Here is a 22068-nt window from a genome sequence, read left to right on the forward strand (position 1 = left end):
AATTATAATTGCGTCATTGCTATGTATTTTAAGTCATTTGCCTTCTACTCAACTAAGTGGATGCGTGAAATCAGATCCCATCTAGTTCACACGTCCTTAAACAGTAACCACAGGTATAGATAAGCATTAACACGAGCATATTTCACCAAGTTTGATGACCAGAAAGTGGTTAAATGGATGTGCTGAGCACTCCAATTCCTCAAATGCATCCTAGCAGATAACACAATTTTGAAAGAAAATTTTAAATCGCCATTTTTATTTCCTTTAGCACACCTTCAGCATGAATTACTCCCAAAATATAAAGTGAACATTTATACAGTAAAATTAGACATTTATACAAAAATGTACAATACCCAAGACGTTAATTTCCAGTTGTAAAAGGCTAAAATATGTACATCTAAAACAGACCATCATGTTAAAAACAGGTAAACAAGACACCTAAAAAGACCAAATACAAACAAGTTTAAGAATAGAAGAGAGAACGGAGATTTGTGTGTATAGTCTGTGTGAACAAAGGGTAATGTAAATGCAGAAGTGTGTTTGTCCACAATTTGGTGAAAATCATGTATAGACTGCATTAAATAGTCAAACATAGTGATTCAAAAATCTCCAAAACACCATTTCATTCAACGGTCTGATAGTAAAGCATTGCAGAACATCTACAAACACAAGCACTGTGTTGCATTGCAACATGCTTAGCATTTTTCTCTCACACTTTTCTTTATCAAAACACTGCATAATGTCAACAACTGACAAGAAATACATCTGTTATTTTACATTTGTTACAATATTCTAAACAGCAAAGGCAAAATGCAGTAACTACATGTTTCAGAAATGAAATACGACTGAAATTGGGTTTCTTGTCTTGTGACAGATGAGTTCTGTGCTCAAATTCAGAGAAAAGCTGAGGTCATATGATGTAGTCACTCTATTCTGCCTCTGCAGGCTATAGTATCTGTTTGAAGTGTTTCAGAGAAGCTTCATTTGCGTCCAGGAAACCAGCCCTTGATGTTTCCTGCTCTGTTTGTGCTCCTGTCATTGTCGAACAGGCCCCTGTGGTCGTCTTCACTCAACACACATCTGTTTCAGTTTGTTTTTTCCTCGTTGATCTCTGTAATCATCCTCTCATTTTCACAGGCTGGTCTCCGTGTACACAGTGACGGCAGGGAGCGCAGCGTTCGGGCTGAAGACTGATTGACGTTGAGGCTGAGTCTGAACCAGAGGTTCCTGGGCTTGCGGCTCCACGGCACTCTTGTGTTTCTCTCCGATCTCCTGCAGCAGGAGCACATTAGCATCTCGCCACTGTCTGTATTTACCAGCGCTCAGAGACGGTTCACTCAAGACCTGCTCGATGGCCTGTAGATCGGCCTCCTTCGCCTGAAATAAAACAGACATATGATGGTTTCTCCTGAAATAGATCTATAACTTCCAACTGTTACAGTGAAGCTGCTGTTTTTGTTTCATCAGTACTGCCCTCTAGTGTCTGTAGGCTTCAAATTATTAATATTTTAAATATCTTAAATACATATCTCAAATGGTTTTAATCAAGCATCTTGGTCCCCAAGGCTGCATTTATTTAAACAACAATACAGTAAAAACTTTAATACTGTGAAAAATTATTAGAATATGAAATAACTGTTTTCTATTTGAATATATTTTAATGTCATTTATTCCTGTGATGGTAAAGCTGAATTTTCAGCATCTTTGCTCCAGTCCTCAGTGTTACATGATCCTTCTGAAATCATTAAAAAAATCATAATATGGTGAATTTTTGCTGCCTAATATTTTTCATTTTTTAAACATTTTTCAGGGTTCTTTGAAGAATGGAAAGGTTTATTTGAAACAGAATGTTTTTTAACACATAATACGTTCTTAATTTTACTTTTAAATATTAAGTACCACAGCTGTTTTTTAACACTGATAATAGTTTCTTGAGGAGCAAATCAACATATTAGAGTGATTTCTGAAAGATCCTGTGACACTGAAAACTGGAGTAATTATGCTAAAATTTCAGCTTTGCATCACAGGAATAATTTTTTTTTTTTTTTTTTTTAATATTTCACAATAGATTGTGGTTGTTTTAAATTGTCATAATATTTCACATTATTACTATTTTTACTACATTTTAGAGCATAACAGGCTTCATTAAAAACATTTAAATTTTGTAGCTTGCAAACTCTTGATACATGATCCCAAAATGTAAATGTTCGTCACTGAAGCTATATTTAAGTAATTATGTTGAAATTTGAAAGATTTTAACAAATACATCTGGGATTAGTGTTGTTATTGCCAATTAAAACAACAAGTTTTCTGTTAGTTGAACTTAACTTGATATAAAATAAAATTTCATACATTAGATTTATAAATTTAACCTTAAAAACTGAAATATAAATTAGACATATTAATTTAAATTTACATTTTTAGTTAATGAAACAAAAAACCTAAAGCACTAAAATGACAAACTAAAACTGAAAAAATAAATAAATACATAAATAAAAAAAATAAAATACAATGCGTGATAAACAACAGTATATCCTGCAAAAAAACAATAAAATAACACTGAAAAAATTTGTTTGTTTACATAATATGTATATATGTGTATATATATATATATATATATATATATATGTGTGTGTAATATATACACAGTACACACACATATTATGTAAACAATATATATATATATATATATATATATATATATATATATATATATATATATATACACATATACACACACATGCATAGATTTATGTTATATAAATTATATTAATATAAATATATACACTTAAATACATCTAATTATTTTCAAAATATATACTGTGTGTGTCTACTTTTATATTCATAATAAATATACACAGTATACACACATATATTTTATAAACAAAAACTTATTTTGGATGCGATTAATTGTTTGACAGAACAAAAATTAAGTATGTTGTATCTGTGGCTCTTGCCTGTATGTCAACAGAGACATGACGTCACATCAGTTTGGTTTCCACTGTTTCTGTCTAGTTTTAAAATACAGGCTGGCTTTTTGTATGAACATGTGCAACAAGGAGACATGTTTATGTTTTTAGCTGAATCAAGACAACTACATGCTCAGCTCAATGTAAACAGCAATCATATTACCTCATATTCTATCTTTATTCAGAAGTTACTGGGTTTAGAGGCTCTATGTATGGCATTATGTCATCATGACAACAAAGCTGGAAGTTGTAAGTGTTTATTTAAAGTTCATATTAATAGATACAAATGACACAAACTGGTTAACAAGCATTTATCAGAATAATCTCATGTTAACATAATTTTGGGGCTTTCTAAAGTATTGAAACTGGAAAAGAATACAACTTAAGATCTATGTGCAGAAATAACTGACTCATCCCTCAGTTTCCTACACTTCCTTGAACGCAAACATCCCCCTCCCCTCTAAATTCTAACTACCACCTGCCTCTGACTGAAAATGCTGTACACGGTGCAAAACAGATCATTTGGTGAGTCAGTGTAGTTTCCCTTGATATCACAGCACAGACCACAGATAATATTCTACTTTAATGCACTATAGAGGAAGTCAAACATCTTAAACTGTTTGACAAAACTGCACTGACAAGAAGAGAACACAACCTTGCAACGCACCAAAATATATCACACGCTGTCCAGCTACAGGTCATGATCATTACTAAAACTGATCATGGTTTTACTGTAGTAAAAGTAACCGGTTTTACAACAGAAATGTTATAGCCCCATATTGAACCAGGAAGAATCTAGACCAGACCTGGGCATTGTACGGCCCCGTGCCACATCCGGCCCTCTGCCTATCCTTGACCTGCCTGCATGAGGTAATTGGTGAATTAAATGTCAATCGCAAATGGGTGTAATTATGTGCAGGAAATACAACTGCACTGCTTTTATTTTCAGAGTGCTATTATTATTATTATTATTATTATTATTAACGATTACGTCTGTTCGTGTAACCGTATCTCAAATATGTTCGTGATCATGTTTGGTCTTATTTCCTATCATTGCATGTTAAAAATAATGTACTTTGTTAAGCAGATGCTAAATGTGAAACTGCTGTCTTATTCGCATAGGCTAGCATTTTAAAAACAGATTTTATTTTTTTAAAAGCCACATCTTGTTGGACAACAACTAATAATGATCAACAAGCGGAATCAGTCCATAAGATCATTTTAAAACGTCAAATAGCCTTCAATTTAGAAGTTATAATTGCATCTGTCTCGGATGTAGACTGGTCAAAATTTATTTTAATAAACCGGAGTGTGCGTTTTTTATGCAGAGTGTGAGATTCACCTAATGTAGGGGCCGGAAAATAATTTTCCCAAGGGGCCACATGATAAACTTAGGGGGTTGCAGAGGGCCGGACCAATACACTTAACTCAGTTCTGCCCAATATATGTTATATCTCTTTATAAAAAAAAAAAAAAATAATAAACATTAAATGAAACATTACAATCAAACAATGAAAATGTGGAGCACATATTTATATTACTACTTAATGAACATTAACAAAAACGGTTAAAAAAAATATTGCAGTTTTCAAAAACTACCATCACAACTTTGTACAAAAAAAGCAAGTATTAGAAAGATTAGCATGACGCAGTTTCAGCGTTATGGACGTGACATTTGCAGTCAAAACCTAAAACATAAATTCTCACAGAATGTATTTATATCACAATACACAATATATTACAATCTATTTATATTTTTCTAAAACCCTGAGAAAAGTATCAGTATGAAAGCAACAATATTTGCCGAATGGAGAAAGGTTGGCGATTCACAACACATAGGCTATATGCCTTTCTTGTTTTCTTCAAGAAATTCGTTTTTTGTTTGAGGAAAATATCGAATTTATCCGACTACGGAAATCCGTATGAAATGCTTTAAAAACGGAGACGCCTTTAGAGAAAATGCAACCTTTATACAGATTACTTAATCAGGAGGTATTTGATATCGTTTTGAATTTGTTCGTTTTAAAGTAGACATTTTAAACTTTCTATATTTCTCATGCATGTAAGACAGTCATACGATGAGTTTCAGTTCTTTATTTGTGACGCGCTTCAGAGACAGACGGGAGAAAGCGCGTCCTGACTACAAAAGCAACGTTTCTTGTTATTATGAGTTTACAGAAATAAAATTAGTTTCATTATTAGGAAAAAAGCACGTGATCGCGCGGACGCTTCTCTGTCCTGCATTAGGTGAATCCCACACTCTTGACCGCATAAAAAACGCACACTCCGGTTTATTAAAATAAATCTTGACCAGTCAACATCCGAGACAGATGCAATTATAACTTATAAATTGAAGACTATTTGACGTTTTAAAATGATCTTACGGACTGATTCCGCTTGTTGATCATTATTAGTTAATTGTCCATCAAGATGTGGCTTTTAAAAAAATAAAATCTGTTTTAAAAATGCTAGCCTGTGCGAATAAGTGCAGTTTCACATTTTGCATCTGCTTAACAAAGTACATTATTTTTAACATGCAATGATACGAAATAAGACCAAACAAGACGTGTAATGAAGAAAAATATTTAGATACAAAGAAAAAAGAAAGAAAAAGAAAATCTCTTACGGCTGACGGCAAACTCACATTTCTTGAAAGCTATATGATCACGAACATATTTGAGATACGGTTACACGATCGGACGTAATCGTTAATAATAATAATAATAATAATAATAATAATAATAATAATAATAATAATAATAATAATAGCACTCTGAAAATAAAAGCAGTGCGGTTGTATTTCGTGCACACAATTACACCTATTTGCGATTGACTTTTAATTCACCAATTATCTCACGCAGGCCGGTCAAGAATAGGCAGAGGGCCGGATGTGGCCCGGGGCCGTACAATGCCCAGGTCTGACCTAATGCATGACAGAGAAGCGTCCGCGCGATCACGTGCATTTTTCCTAATAATGAAACTAATTTTATTTCTGTAAACTCATAATAACAAGAAACGTTGCTTTTGTAGTCAGGACGCGCTTTCTCCCGTCTGTCTCTGAAGCGCGTCACAAATAAAGAACTGAAACTCATCGTATGACTGTCTTACATGCATGAGAAATATAGAAAGTTTAAAATGTCTACTTTAAAACGAACAAATTCAAAACGATATCAAATACCTCCTGATTAAGTAATCTGTATAAAGGTTGCATTTTCTCTAAAGGCGTCTCCGTTTTTAAAGCATTTCATACGGATTTCCGTAGTCGGATAAATTCGATATTTATCTCAGAAACAAAAAACGAATTTCTTGAAGAAAACAAAAAAGAAAAACACTATGTGTTGTGAATTGCCAACCTTTCTCCATTCGGCAAATATGGTTGCTTTTATACTGATAATTTTCTCAGAGTTTTAGAAAAATATAAATAGATTGTACAAGTTATTGGTAATGAATACATTCTGTGAGAATTTATGTTTTAGGTTTTGACTGCAAATGTCACGTCCATAACGCTGAAACTGCGTCATGCTAATCTTTGTAATACTTGCTTTTTTGTACAAAGTTGTGATGGTAGTTTTTGAAAACTGCAATATTTTTTTTAACTGTTTTTGTTAATGTTCATTAAATAGTAATATAAATATGTGCTCCACATTTACATTGTTTGATTGTAATGTTTAATTTAATGTTTATTTATTTATTTATTTATTTTATATAAAGAGATATAGCATATATTGGGCAGAACTGAGTTAAGTGTATTGGTCCAGCCCTCTGCAACCCCCTAAGTTTATCACGTGGCCCCTTGGGAAAATTAATTGCCCACCCCTGATCTAGACTGTGTGTTCAGAATTCAGGTTTATAGTGCATTTGCAATATATCTTCTGCTATTTCTCAACATTTTTCTTGCAACATCAGGGTTTCTGCATGTTATATGAAGGTAAAGACCTTTTTAAGACCAAATAAAGAAAATTTAAGGAATAAATTGAATGGAACACTACATCATTATGGTCTCTAAATGTAAATGTCTAGTATTAACAACACTTCACTTCAGTCTTAAAACTCACTTAATTTTGTGCAGTTTCTCAGAGAAAAAAAAAAAAAAAAAAAAAACACTTTACATTGTCATTTTGCATCCTAAAATAGTTCAATTCCAGAACAAAAATGAACAGATAATGTACTCATCCCGTTGTCATGCAAAATTTTCATGTCTTTCTTTCTTCAGTAGTAAAGAAATTAAAAGGAAAACATTTTAGGAATTATCTCCATACTTCTATGGTGCCCATGAGTTTGAATGCAGTCTAAATGCAGCTTCAAAGGGCTCTATAAATGATCCCAGCCGAGAAATAAGGGTCTTATCTAGCGAAACGATCTGTTATTTTCTAAAATAACCTTCTTTCACATTCACTTTCTAAACACTTGGTCGGTACTTCTGCAGCGATGTAGAGTGATTTTGAAGTTGGAGGAGAGATGGGAGTTTTTCGACATACCCTAACTGTATTGAACTGGAACGCACTGGAAGTTACAGTACATGCAAGCTAGACAAAACGAGCATTTGTGGTTAAAAGGTATATAATTGTATTTTTTTAAAATGACCAATCGTTTCACTAGATAAGACCCTTCATCTCGGCTGGGATCATTTAGAGCCTTTTGAATCTGCATTTTTGAAGTTCAAACTCATGGGCACCATAGAAGTCCACTATATGAAGATAAATCCTGAAACGTTTTTCTCAGAAACCTATCTTCTTTTCAACTGAAGAAAGAAACACACAAACATCTTGGATGACAGTGGGGTGAGTATGTTATCTTTAGATTTTTGTTCTGGAAGTGAACTTCTCCTTTAAGTTAATATATCTTAATTTAAAGATGTTTAGATATTTGTATTGGAAAGTAAGATATTGAGGAAGAGAATGCTAAGCAGTGTATGCAACATTTAATGTGCACGTTTATTAATAAACCATATAAATCATAATAATGTGCCTTTAATTGCATACACAGCCTAATAAGAGTTCAAGTGCGCACAAAAAAAGCTTGCCACATCGCAGCGGCAGATATAATAATTACGAATGTGTCTGGTGCTTTCTCTGGTTTTTGTCTGAAGAGATGAAGTCAGCGACACTTACTCATCATGTCCACAGAAGTGATGCGCCCGTATGCGTTTCATACTGATTACATAATCTGAGAATATTTGTTTTCTATTTGAATAGGTTAATTGAAAAGTAATAGTTTCACTCTCTATAGATATATTTTTCATTTCTGTAAGGCAAGTGTATACAGAGTTTCAAAAGTGACACGCTCAAGTTCACAGAAATCGAGACGGCAGAAAGCGCATCCTGTTTGCTTTCATTATTTTCCAAAAGCGCAACGCTTTGTTGTTACTGTGAATGCACACAAAGAAACCTAGAGTCTTTACAGACTCAAAAGATCAGTTACTTTTATCTGTATGACCAAAAATGGAGTATTTTAAGAGCAAGTGACTGCACCAGTGCCTCCATCTGTCATGAAGCGAGCGAGCTACTATTCAGCTTCCACACTCCACACAGACACTTCAATAGCGCACATTTTTCTAGGTTAAAGGAGAAGTCCACTTCAAAACAAAGAATCACATATAATGTACTCACCCCCTTGTCATTCAAGATGTTCATGTCTTTCTTTCTTCAGTCGTAAAGAAATTATGTTTTTTGAGGAAAACATTTCAGGATTTTTCTCCATATAATGGACTGATATGGTGCCCCGAGTTTGAACTCACAAAATGCAGTATAGATGTGGCTTCAAACGATCCCAAATGTGGTTGTAAACGATTTCAGCAGAGAAAGAAGTGTCTTATTTAGTGTAACGATCGGTTATGTTAATAAAAATAATACAATTTATATACTTTTTAATGCCAAACGCTCATCTTGTCTTACTCTGCCTGGACTGTTTTTGTTCCCGTTCATGACAGTTAGAGTATGTCGAAAAACCCCCATCTCATGTTCTCCCTCAATTTCAAAATCATCCTACATCACTGTTTTACCTTTTTTTGGTAAGGGTGTTTGATCTTCTTTGCATGTTCACTTTGCACTGGGTTGGTGATTTTTGAAGTTGAGGGAGAAAATACGATTGGAGTTTTGACAAACTGTCTTGAACCAGAATACACAGAGTTCAGGGAGGGAAAGACAAGATGAGCATTTGAGATTAAAAAGTATTTAAATGTTATTTTTTTTAATGAAAATAACCAATCGTTTCGCTAGATAAGACCCTTCTTCCTCAGCTGGGATCGTTTACAATCGCATTTGGGATCATTTGAAGCCGCCCTTTTCACCATTATATGGAAAAAAAAAATACAGAAATGTTTTCCTCAAAAAACAATTATATGTGAATTGTTGTTTTGGAAGTGGACTTCTCCTTTAACATTAGATTGAGTGGCCATGTAAAGATGCTACTACATAGATCTTTCAGATGAAAACCCATATTTGTGGTCGATGAATGATAGGTGAGCCTTTGGATGTCCAATTACCACTTAGACCTGCTGTTAATGATCTGTCCACCATGGATGGCATGACTTCACCACTTCCTGTGATTTTTTTTTCTGTGACTAAGCGACTAATAAAATTTTCACTAAGCCTCTTCTCGTTGACACCGGTTAGATTGGTCCACTCAGCCCTATGTGAATTACTATTTTGAACAACACTTAAACAGGACACTTCCAACTTTGAACGGCCACACCAATGTCAAACTCACCTTTAAAGTGCTGTTTAAAGCTCGAATCAGGTGCAGTTTCTCATTAATGCTTTCATTTTTGCAGCGTCTGATGAAGGAGGACCTGAAGTCACGTTTGGTGGTCGGCTGCAGGGCTCCTGTAGGGGAAAGACTCGCCTGCTTGAGGTGAAGATACAGCATCTCCATCTCATCAGATGGGGGGCCTGATCAAATAATATTACAAGAGTATTTGGTTATGAACCAACTTTTTTCAAGTAGTAGGTTATTATGACTTTCCAAGAGTTCGCAATAACTGGATAATGATTTTTTTAAAAATCATATAAACAAATGGTTGATTTTTTTGGTCATTTAAAAAAAACTAAATGGCAGAAAAAAAAAACAGTTGAACGTGTTTAACGTGTCAAGAATTAGCATCTATATAGAGCACATCAAAAACAATCAACAGCAGCTCAAGCAACTGTGTCTTTTCATAATACTTGGATTAAAATGTTCAGTAAGGATTACTTTAACATTCTCTTTATGAACATTTTGAAGCTTATGAAGGTCTTAACGTCTTATGGGTTTGGAACAGAATGAGGATGAGTAACTGATGACAGTTTGCATTTATGGTGAACTATCCCTTTAAACAGTTATTTATTTCAGACTAAAAGATTTCATTTCAGAGTTCACTCACAGTCATTTCCTTTGAATTCCTGGATTTTGTGGATGGGGTCTTCCTCTGAGCTGATCTCCTGCCACGACTCACTGTCTGCACTCTGAGTCTCTGTGCGGTAACACACCGGAGAAACCAGCGGGATCGAGTCCTGACATGGAGAGGAAGAGGAGCGGGGAGGTGGGAGACAACCCTGAAACATCCACACACAAATATACACAAATTTCAAATATAATCAAATCAACCTTTCAAAATCCCAAAGGAATTAATAAAAAAAAAACAAAAAAAAAAAAAAAAAAAACAAACATTTATTTCAGTGAAAAAAGAAAAGAGAGAGTATATAAAGTATATAAGTACATAAAATGGAAGTCCAAAACTCTCAATTTCAACATTTTGAACAATATTCTTTCTTTCTTTTTATTTTAGAATTTTTTGTTTAAATACTTCTGATAATCAAATGAAGGCATTAAATATTAATTTATTTTTAATCAAATGAAAATTAAACCCTTTTATTTTTGGGCAAACAAACAGAGGTTTATTGTTAAAATTAATACATGGAAGAAAATTTGTGTGAATATTCTGTTTTAATAATAACTGTAGAATTTTTATATATATATATATATATATATATATATATATATATATATATATATATATATATATATATATATATATATTATATCATATATACATATCATATATTTGAATAAATATTTATAACTGTGATGTAAAGCTGAATTTTCAGCATCATTACTCCAGTCTCTAGTGTCACATGATCCTTCAGAAATTATTCTAGTATGTTCATTTGCTACCCAAAAAACATTTCCTATTATCTCCACTGTTCAAAGTGGTTTTATATATATATATATATATATATATATATATATATATATATATATATATATATATATATATATATATATATATATATACACACATACTGTCATTTTTGATTAATCTAATGCATCTTTGCTAAATAAATTTCTTTTAAAAAAATGTTACTGGCATTAAACTTTTGAATCAGATGCATATATATTCTGCCATTGCTTTTTTTTTTTTTTTTTTCAAACCAGGCATTACTAGCACACACAAACCACAATGAATACAAGAGCTAAATGCATACAGTTAACGAGTCCGGACAGAGTGTGGTTACTCACATGCAGAGAGCTGGGGGTCAGCTGATCCGTGAACTCTGCACACATCTCAGCTGTGTCTGCTTCATCCTCATCGTCACTTTCCTCACTGTAGCACTCTGTTTTCACACAATCAGAGTGTCAATACCAGAATAATGCAGCCATTAAAGCAGAAGGTGTGGCTTTGCTGAAACCCATGAAATGGATTGAAATAGACACTTGGTATTAACCAGGTTTCTATACACATATGCAGTGTGAATCTTTACCTCCATCGGCTGAGTCTGTGGGCTCAGGTTCATTTGAAGCCTTGATGAGTTTAGCCAGCCATCTAGGTTGAAAAGAACATGAATTACAGTAAATCTACTCTCATCAGGTCTGTGGAATAATTGTAATGGATCATCATGTGTATCCTCTACCCACGCAGTTTGATAGCAGCACACCCACAGCATTCTCTCAATGTTTTTTCCACTCATAGGCTTATTTCAGTATGTTTCAATAAATCTAAAAAAAGAAATTTCTACGTGTTGTTCCAAAACCATTTGATTTTTTCATTCCATGGAACAAAAAGGAGATATTTTGAAAAATCTCAAGGCTGTTCTTATTCATACAAAAACATTTAAAAAGTTATTAGTCAACACATCTGTCAAGTACTATTATAGGATTGTAAAAACTGGTTCATATGAATGATATGGTAAACTCACAGCTTTGCTAGAAATTCCAACTGAAATTTAAGCCATTCACTATAAATGAGTGGCTCGCTCATACTATAGACAGCACACACTATAATAAGAAATACAAGTTAAAGTTTACTCCAGTTGGCATCCACAGAGCAGTTTTTGGCTTATATCTCCTAAAATCTGTAAATAAATGGAAGATTTTTGGCCCTGCTGCTAATTATTACAAATTATATATAGTCTATTTTGTTTATCTATTTTTATTTTTATCTATTTTTGTGTTAAATGAGAAAGTATAAAGTAGACATTACAAAATGTAGCTTTAATAATAAATATTTTATTTGATTCAACATAGGATTTATAACAGATAAACATTAAGGCTGCCACGGCCTAACGTAAACTATGGAACATAAAAGATAATTTTAGAAATATCTAGGTATTTCTTGTTCATATAATGAAAGTTATGGTAACCAAAATTGCTTTGTTACCAACAGTCTTCAAAATACTTTCTTTTATGTTCCACAAAAGAAAAGTTTGAAACAACATGAGGGTGAGTAAATGATGACAAAATGTAAATTTTTAAACGTTTTTATTATTATTATAATTATTATTATTATTATTATTATTATTTAATGAAATGCTATCCTAAATACGAAAATAAATCTGTCAGCAGGTGGTGGTAAATGTCTTTATGAGTTATTGACTCATTCGATTTGATTCATTTAAACGACTGATTTATTCAGGAATTAAGTAAATAGGCTCTTCATAAATAGGCCTTTGAATCATTGATTCACACAATTTGTTCAAAACATGGATTCATTCAGAAACTAAACACCGCTTTGTTGGTCAGAGACGCGCAACAATTCTGCTACAGCTTCAAAGGTAATATGTTCTCTGCAAAACTGAGCAAAAACACAATATAGTGTTTAAAATATAACACAATAAAACTTATTTACTGAACTGTAGTATATAAAAAAAAAAAAAAAAAACACAATTAGGCTTGTGATAGATGGAGACAAAATCAGCACTCCTGTCATATTGCTCTTGCTGCCCATGTGACATTGTGTGAGATTCAAGATATTTGTGCAAAAAAATGCCCCTGTATATTTATAATATATATATATATATATATGCCCCTGTATATTTATAATATATATATATATATATATATATATATATTATAAATATACAGGGGCATTTTTTTGCACAAATATCTTGAATTTTAGGGCATAACTGCATTTATGGAGTTGTTACCCTGCATCATATTTGTCATATTTTTTAACAGTATGAAATATAAGACGATGTACAAGTCTGGAGGCTGGACAGTGTGTTAACTTTGTTAAAATATTTATTTTATTTTTTCAGAACTAATTAATTAAGTTAACACAACATTATTTATTTACTATTATATATTCTTTTAAATAAAATATTTATAAATTAGTTGCAATAAAGCACATAACTTTTTGGACACTTTCTACCAGCAAAAGCTAAACTGTAGATTTAGTAATGGATGTCTGCAAAACCCTGTATTTTCATCAAACATGCTCATTTGCATGGTGTGCTGCAGACAGCTTTGGTCACAATGAGGTGTCAAAGCACCCCGCCACACTGCAATGCAAACATGTCACGTTGAGCCAAAAACCAGACCCACATGGTTCACATGTATGCGTAAGTGCTACATGACTAAAAAAGGTAGTTTTGTTTTCATAAGTGTAGCATCAGCATGCACTTTATCTCTCACCACATTTACAAACACAGTAAATTGTGTCTTCTCACACTCACTTGTTCATGTCTTTCATGTTTTCAGCTGCAAAGTAGAGTGTCAGCATGTGGAGGTGGCTTGCTTTCATTGCACTGGAAAATAAGAATGAAGTGAATGCAAATTAAAACATAAACAACTCCAGCAGTTCTCAGAGATATTATCTTTGTGGATGTGTGGTTACGTGACGTAGTGGAAGCATTACACAAAACCGAAAACGTGTTCGACACCAAAGTTTGTCTCCTGTCTTATCTTATATCCAAACATAGTTATCAAAGTAAAGCAGAGTTACTGTATGTCCTTATGAAGGAAGTCTGTGAAACAGAAGCTCAGACCACATACTTAGAGCAGGCAGTTTCCTGTGCTCTAAGCACATATTAAGAGGGGTATAGATGACACACTTCCAGTGTGAAAAAAAAAAATCAGTTTTACAGCCTGACATTTCACACTATGCGCTCAAAATGCACCAGTCAAATAACAACCCTATAACCATTTTACATTCTCTGCAGAAAATATACTATTTATGCATATTAACATCTGATGTGGGTTGTTGCCTGCATGGTGTGTTAAAAGGGCTACAAAGCGAAGAAAACAAAGTGCATTGCAGCCATGGAAGCCAGTAAACGAACTGGGTGAGAGATCACAGATTCTACCCAACCTAAAAAAAAAAAAAAAAAAAAAAAACATAACTAACTTATTAAGGCTTGTTGTTCTGTCTTGTTGCGTGTTCTCTATCTGGCAACCCCAAAGAGCATTGAGTTTGGACTGCAGTATGCAGTATTTCAACTGCTAGCTGTCAATATTAAATATTGCACCTTTAAGTGTATTGCTGTGAAGCTATTCTGGTGTTGTTGGTGTTGCTGTGCAGGCCAAAAATTGTTTGTCTTGGTAACCTTCTAAATAGAACAACTTTTTGCTTCAACTCTGGAATGGCATTTCTTCTCTGATGATGTTTGTTTGGCAACTTGCGAAGAATATCTTAGTTTTACTGCATATCTATGGCTGCAGATGTTCTGGGTATCTAGGACACTGCTAAGATCTGAGAGACCATTGTGAGTGTATTCTGGGTGGTTGGTAGGATGTTGCTAGAATGTTCTAGGAGGTTGCAATGATGTTTTGTGTGGATCCAGTGTGGATCAAGTAGTTTTAATAATTTGTGTGGGTGCTGCATATTAACCCAAATGCTGGGTTCAACCTGCTGGGTCTATTATTGGGTTATTTTAAATATTTTTACCCAGGTGCTGGGTAGTTGTTTTCTAACAAAGCTACTAGGTCATTTGGGTTATTTTTGCTACACAACCGCTAGGTTAACCCTGTCTCTAAACACGTCAGCAGCAGACGCATGATGGACGCATGATCAAAACATCTTTTGCCTTGCATAACAAATTGATTTTATTCGCTAAAATACTGAATTTAATTTAACTTGATGTTAAAATATGCTCGCTAATCTCAGTGCTGTTTGTTTATGGGCAGGTTATGGAGTCAGTCACGACATCTTTCAGCTACAAGTAAAATGCAAAGCAGCGGTCTGAGGTTCACAGTTCCCCCGACGAACAGCAGCCCATCACTAGCTCAGATTTTAGCAGCACACCAGCACGAGAATCGGCAAGAAGGTGATTACAGAGAACGCTTGAATACACTTTAGTATGCTGTATTCACCCAGATAAATTGAATTTGTCTTATATTTTTGTCCATTTTTGCTTAATAATAAATGTTCACCTTTTGATTATCGCTGTTGCCTCTATAATTCTGTGGGTGATTTTAAATTTCCAGCCCATTTTAAGCCAGCAATATAATCATTTTTAAACAATAGTTTAGTTAAATAAAACAACCCAGCATGTGTTCTGTCCAATATTTACCCAGTGCTGGGTTGCCAAATAACCGAAGTTGGGTTGTTTTTAACCCAGCATTTTTTAGAGTGTAAGGTTGCTCTATGTTGCCAAGTATGAGCAACAGTTATAGCGATGTAGGCTGGATATTACAGCAAGCAGTAATGAGGCCACATGGTGCAAATAGGCATGTCCGTTTTTTTTTTTTTTTTTTTTAAACCACAAGCGGCCAAAAATCTCTCTAAATAAGGAAGATGAACTCACAACTTCTTCTTGCATTCGGTAGCTTGTTCTATGGTGAAGTCTCTCAGGTTGATGTAGCCTTCGGCCTTCTCTGCCTGAAAGGAAACAGAGAGAATTTGTCTCTGGAAAAAGACTACCCATTTAAGTTTGAGTTTAGGTGTTTTTTGGTTTAGAAGAAGGTGGATTGGTTTTTAAGCAGTGTTCATTGTCATGATTACTACACTACTTATTACACAACTAACCAGGGTTGTGTTACCCAAAAGCACCATAAGTCTAAGTACATTGTAGAAACCCATGGTCTCTACAATATACTTAAAGGGAAAGTTTACCCAAAAATGAAAATTGTTTATTCACTCTCAAATTCTTCCAGACCTGTATGAGTTTTTTCTTCTGCTGAACAAGAAGATATTTTTTAAGAATGTTGGTAACCAAACAGTTTCTGTTTTTTTGTTTTTTGCACACTGTGGTAATCAATGACTACCATCAACTGTTTGGTTACCCACATTCTTCAAAATATCTTCTTTCTTGTTCCACAGCAGAATGAAACTCATACAGGTTTGGAGCAACTTGACAGTAAGTAAATGACAGATTTTTCATTTTTTTGGGTGAACTACCACTTTAAGACAGCCATGCTTTTTTGAAACTTGGCCTGTAATTTGGAGCTAGTTTTATTCAGGATATGAGATGGCAAACTGAAAATGCTGTTAGTGACATTTCTTCATTTTGAAGTCACTCCCTTGTATTTCTTGCTCCAAATTAAAGCAGAATGAGAATTTTAAAGACAAAAAATATTCTGGATTTTAATTACTAATTAGATATTAAAGCAATAAGCTTCAGGGTGCTTATTGCTTTTATAAAACGCTAACGTAAAACAGAAGGTTTCGCAAAATAAAACAGAGCAAATAAAATGTAATGCAGTGTTTCCCCTGCCATTATATTAGTGGGACGACCCGCCCCCCACCCTCACGTGAATGTGAACTAGCATCATATACTGTATAAACAGAAACTTCAGGGCAACCTGTCAAAATTAAAGTACGTGTAACAGAAATATATTACTCTTGTATTACTTTTGTGCAGTATAATGTACATCTTATGTTTATGTTTTCTGACAAATGATAAAAATAAATATTACAAACAGATTAACCACTTAATTGTAGAAAAAACAACAGTATATTCACATAAATTTTCTTCCATGTATTAATTTTAACAGTAAACCTATGTTTTGTTTTTTTTTTTCATTAGATTTTTTTTCACTGAAATAAATGTTTTTGTTATTATACAGAGAGTAAAGTACCGGAAAAAAGTACCGTTGGGTACCAGCAAGCCCTGCCTCATCCATCAACCCCCCGACCCCCCGACCCCCCCACCACCCCCACCCCAAAGCTGTGAACGTGGGAGAAACACTGTACTGACACTGATAAAAACATTATTCTTCTTCTAACAAACAATGTAGTTCCTCAAAAACGGTTGTGGTTGCAACCATAGATATATATATGTAGATGCTCATTGGTGACTGTTTCTATGGGCCGCCCGCTACATTGTAATGGTCAACTTGACGTCACTCACCATAGTAATCACTGAATATTTTTAAAATGCCACAATCCTGCACAGCCGTTGGTCTGCGAACCTATAGTATAGCATGTCAAATTGACCGTTCCAAGATTGCGGACACATCTATGAGCCTGGAGTGGTCAAATGGGGCATCTATACATATCTATGGTTGCAACAAAGTGGTTGCTGAGCAACACACAGAAGTAAACAAAGGTGTATGTTTGTAATTTCCAACAGCTTCGAACGCAGCTCAACCAATCAGAACCAAAGACTGGAACTATCCGTTTTATACCAATTATATACTTACATTTTATCCTTAAAGCATGCTTAATGGTTAATAAACGAACATAAGAAATTATATTCTGACAATTAAAAATACTTAATTATCTTTGGCTAATTATTTATAAACATGAACTAGCTATATATATATATATATATATGGGTTTGTACAATGACTAATCTCACGTTACATGAGCTCTTCATAAACTAACTATATAACTACATAAATTATGTACTTGTCATTCGCAGCCAGATTTTTTTTTTTTCCTCAAATTTGTGGCAGCAGCATTGGTTTTTATAGCCTTGTACTATCATAATATCCAATTTTTTTTTATCAGAAAAGTGCGTTGTGAATCAAATGAGTGCTCAAGAGACTGTCTGTTCATTGCATACTCTGTATCAAACCCACAACACTCAATTGATATAGTTTGTTCAATATGTTTTGCTTCTGAATACTCATTTCCAACATAAGAGAATAGATGAACTGTCAAGACATCAACACACTTGTTCACATTTTCTGTAGCGAGGTCACACTTTATCAGAGGAAAACCACATAACTTACCATGTCCGATGTGTACCAGTAGAGTGAACATTTCTTGAGCACAAACCAAAATTTTTTCCACCTCCAGCCCAAGAGCCCTTTGCTCTCCTTTCTTTTGTACAACCAGCCCTGACAGTCGCCCTGGCCCAGGTCTTTCACTGAGACCCTTCTGCGGCTCATCACACCATCTCCTATAACAAACAAACACATGCAAATGAGGCAACAGCAGTCCCTCAGCAGTGCCGCTCTTACTTAACGGTACTCTGAAACATCAATAGCGAAGATAAAAGCATCACGTCTACATGATGCGATCAACAGGTTCATGATTATGTTAACACATCTCTTTCTACATTGTGTAACTGCAACAACTATAATTTGTCTCTGTTAAAAAAACGCTTTGTTTGGCTTACCTTGAGACTTCTCAGCAGCAAAGTCTTCTAGAGGGTACTGAAAGTGCAAGCGAAGAGAAGACAGAAGTGCTGTAAATTACGCAGTGAACTCAGCCATCAGCGCCCACAGCTCAGAGAGACAGCGCTAATAACACAGCTGCCTCTAAAGAGAGGCTTCACTTCCCCGTACCGCCACACACATGCCAGTAAGAGAGTTCAAGTACATGTACACACCAATACTGATATCCTCCCTCTCACTCTTCCAAGACGCACTCACATATGATGCTATATAGGCATGTACAGTAAACAGGGAAGTCCCACAGACTGAAGTTCGTTTTGAAGCTACAGTAATTGGACAGCTGATATGACGTGTAAAGCAGTGTGACATGTTATTCGTCATATTCCAAAACAGGTTTTTCCTCAGTTAGTTATTATCAGTGTTGGGAAGATTACTTCGGAAATTTAATAGGTTGCAGATTACAAGTTACCCTATTTAAAAAGTACAATAATAAGCAGTGCAACTTTTCAATTACTTTATTAAAGTAATGTAACTGATTACTGTACATTTGGTTACTTTTCTAAATTTCTAATGCTTTTAACTGTTAATTATTTTTAAAACATGCAAACCATGGGTTAACGTACAGTATCCTCAACACTAACTCTGTAACTCTTTTGGAATCCTTCATCACTTGTATTGAGATTATAATAATTTAATTTTAAAGCTCAGTTACCACACACACAAAAAAAAAAAAAAAAAAAAAAAAATCACACTTATTTTGAGATCATTCTGAGGTTAAATAAAGATTTAAAACCATAACAAGAAATAGTTTAATAGCTATAATAATGTTTTGCTATAACAAACTTTGCATAGTTATGACAGGAAATCCAACAATGGCTTTTAAAAAAACAAGTTATTCTGAAAAATAAAGCAAATACATGAATCCAAATAGGAAATAAAATAGTTATTGAGTAAATGTGTCTTATTCTGTGTCCTAAACTCCTGAAACAATGGTCTCATATTTTTTTCATATTTTAGATCAGTCAATGTAATTTATGGAGAAATCAATTAAATTCGTATGTGGATGTGTGTGAACAAAATTCAGATGTAACCCCCTTTGTAATTCGTATTATTTTTAAAAGTAACTGTAATTTAATTACATATTTTTTCGCAGTATCTGTAATTGATTACAATTACATTTAGTTTGCAATTAAATTACGTAATCCTGTTACATGCAACTAGTTACTTCCCAACACTGGTTATTATATATTTCATGAGTTCATATTCACTGAGAAGCTACATGGAAAATAAAAAATAAATAAATAAATAAATAATAAAAAAAAAAAAATCATGTCATGCCACAGGACTTCAAGTGAACTGCAGAAAAGCTGATTAAAAAGGTGAAAAACCTTAAATGGTTATTTACCAACAAAAACTTTTACAAATGTCAACTTCAAATCTTGATTTTTTGGTTCACATACATGATATTTTTCAATTAATCTCTCCAAAAAATTGATTTTAGATGATATTATAGTTTTTACTATGAGTGGTTCATCCATGTAATCGTTGTTATTTATTTATTTTTTTTTTTAAATAAATTAAATTATTATTATTTAAAAAAATATATAATAAAAAAAAAAAAAAAAAAAATCACCGGAATATCCAGTTGTGAAAATGACAGACGTATGCAATCATTAAATCCTGAGTTTTTTTTTTTTTTTTTTTGATAATCCAAATGTATGTAATAATATAAAAGAAACATCACAATCTAATGGCAGTTCTCTGGCAAACTAATTTATACATTTTCGTATGATTTTAATTTTTATATTTTTTGCAACCTAAGTTTGTTGACATTGTACAGATTTAAATGAAATTGCCAGCTCCTAAAAAAAAAAAGTGATGTTTTCTACTGAGATTGATTTGGTAGAAACGATCTGTCTTGATCTATACTTCAGTTTCATCAACTTTAAGCTTACCTGCTGATAATGGGTCTGACCTTTGTTATTCTGGAGTTGTTAGTTTCAGTTTTAAATCTATAACCTTGCTGGTTTATAATAACAATTTCAAAGCTGTGAATTTAAAGTAAAAAAAAAAAAATAATTCAGATAGTCTAGATACTCCAATCGAATAAACATTATTTCATTTATTCAACTACTTTGCAGAAGTTTCTAAAAGAAGGTTGTCAAAGTTAAGCAGAATTTGTATAGACAGATAAACATTCTGCTGAGTAATATGTAATATCTAGATGATAGGAAGTGGTTTATGATTGCCACACGAAAATTAGAAAAACTGATAATATCAGCTCAGAAATAACACGGAATGTAGAGAAAACAATCACACTCACACTGACTACATTAAAATATAACATTATTATAAGTCAGTAAAAGAACATAGTGGCTGGCCAAAAAAAAAAAAAGTTTATTATTTTATGATATCTTTGACATTATTTATACCAACTTTTGAACTGAAACACTTAGATTTTTTTAAGTATTTGTTTTATCTAGGCCTATTTGACAGAAATGCCTTTGGTTATATGGTTAGAAAGCAATTATGTCGTTAAAAAGAAAGAATTAATACGTGACATACTTGCACAAAAGGTCATTTCAGAGTCAAAGTAACTGTGGATCCCAAAAACAACAACAGGAATGAAGTGAACACTTACTGACTCTGTCCGGCTCATTTGATTCACTTCTGCTGCCTTCAGATAAGAGACCAGTATAAATATGTCCTCTACCAACTGAACAAAGAAAACAAGTCAAACATGTTCTAGTTAATAATGATAAAGAAATCTAAAAGAAATGTAATGTTTTGAAGCGTCTTTGCCTGACAAACTTATGATACAGTTAAGTTTGGTTTTCACTTTTCCTTTGTGTATTATGTGTATTTCTCATTTCTTTTCTTTTTCTTACCTGTAACCAGCATGTGAAAACCTGCAGGTACTTTATTCCTCTGAAAATCACCCTAGCAGACATCCCAGATCCTTCACAAGCTGTTTCAGTGTGTTTGTTTGTGAAGCGCCTCTGGACGTTGAGTTTGACTTGCACGAGCGTCTAATAACGCCTTTCATTTGCATAATTGATTTAATCACTTGCGTCTCTTCATCACGTCTTTTGTATTCACCTTCATTAGATTATAATCAGACTTCTTTCTGTCATTATATTCAAGTGTAATCTGATGGTTTGCTTTAAAGAAAGACTTGGGAAAGGTGCTTGTGTGTGTTGTTGTCAGATAAAAATCCTTGCGCTCCAGTTACCGACCACTGCGCGGCACTATTGCATTGCATAGAAGATGAACCTAAAAAACTTTTTTCAACATGTTATGCTTTGGAGTATATTTGTGCTACACAATAACAAAGTAAGGTATA

General features: G+C 33.6%; 1 protein-coding gene across 1 annotated transcript in view; it reads right to left on the bottom strand.

The window, feature by feature from the left end:
- Window positions 1-221: 221 nt before the first annotated feature.
- LOC127183107 (connector enhancer of kinase suppressor of ras 3) overlaps window positions 222-22068 on the bottom strand; it is a 65302-nt gene continuing 43455 nt past the window's right edge. Inside the window, exons 14-24 of the mRNA XM_051138925.1 lie at window positions 21614-21754; window positions 21367-21441; window positions 18728-18764; window positions 18339-18508; window positions 15968-16041; window positions 13898-13969; window positions 11708-11769; window positions 11466-11560; window positions 10330-10501; window positions 9678-9859; window positions 222-1377 (exon numbers count right to left, since the gene is read on the bottom strand). Of these exons, the coding sequence (XP_050994882.1) occupies window positions 1132-1377; window positions 9678-9859; window positions 10330-10501; window positions 11466-11560; window positions 11708-11769; window positions 13898-13969; window positions 15968-16041; window positions 18339-18508; window positions 18728-18764; window positions 21367-21441; window positions 21614-21754 (1326 nt within the window). The 3' untranslated portion in view covers window positions 222-1131. The remainder of the gene's footprint in view (window positions 1378-9677; window positions 9860-10329; window positions 10502-11465; window positions 11561-11707; window positions 11770-13897; window positions 13970-15967; window positions 16042-18338; window positions 18509-18727; window positions 18765-21366; window positions 21442-21613; window positions 21755-22068) is intronic.

This window comes from Labeo rohita, chromosome 20, assembly GCF_022985175.1.
Source record: "Labeo rohita strain BAU-BD-2019 chromosome 20, IGBB_LRoh.1.0, whole genome shotgun sequence".
Classification (NCBI taxonomy): Eukaryota; Metazoa; Chordata; class Actinopteri; order Cypriniformes; family Cyprinidae; genus Labeo; species Labeo rohita.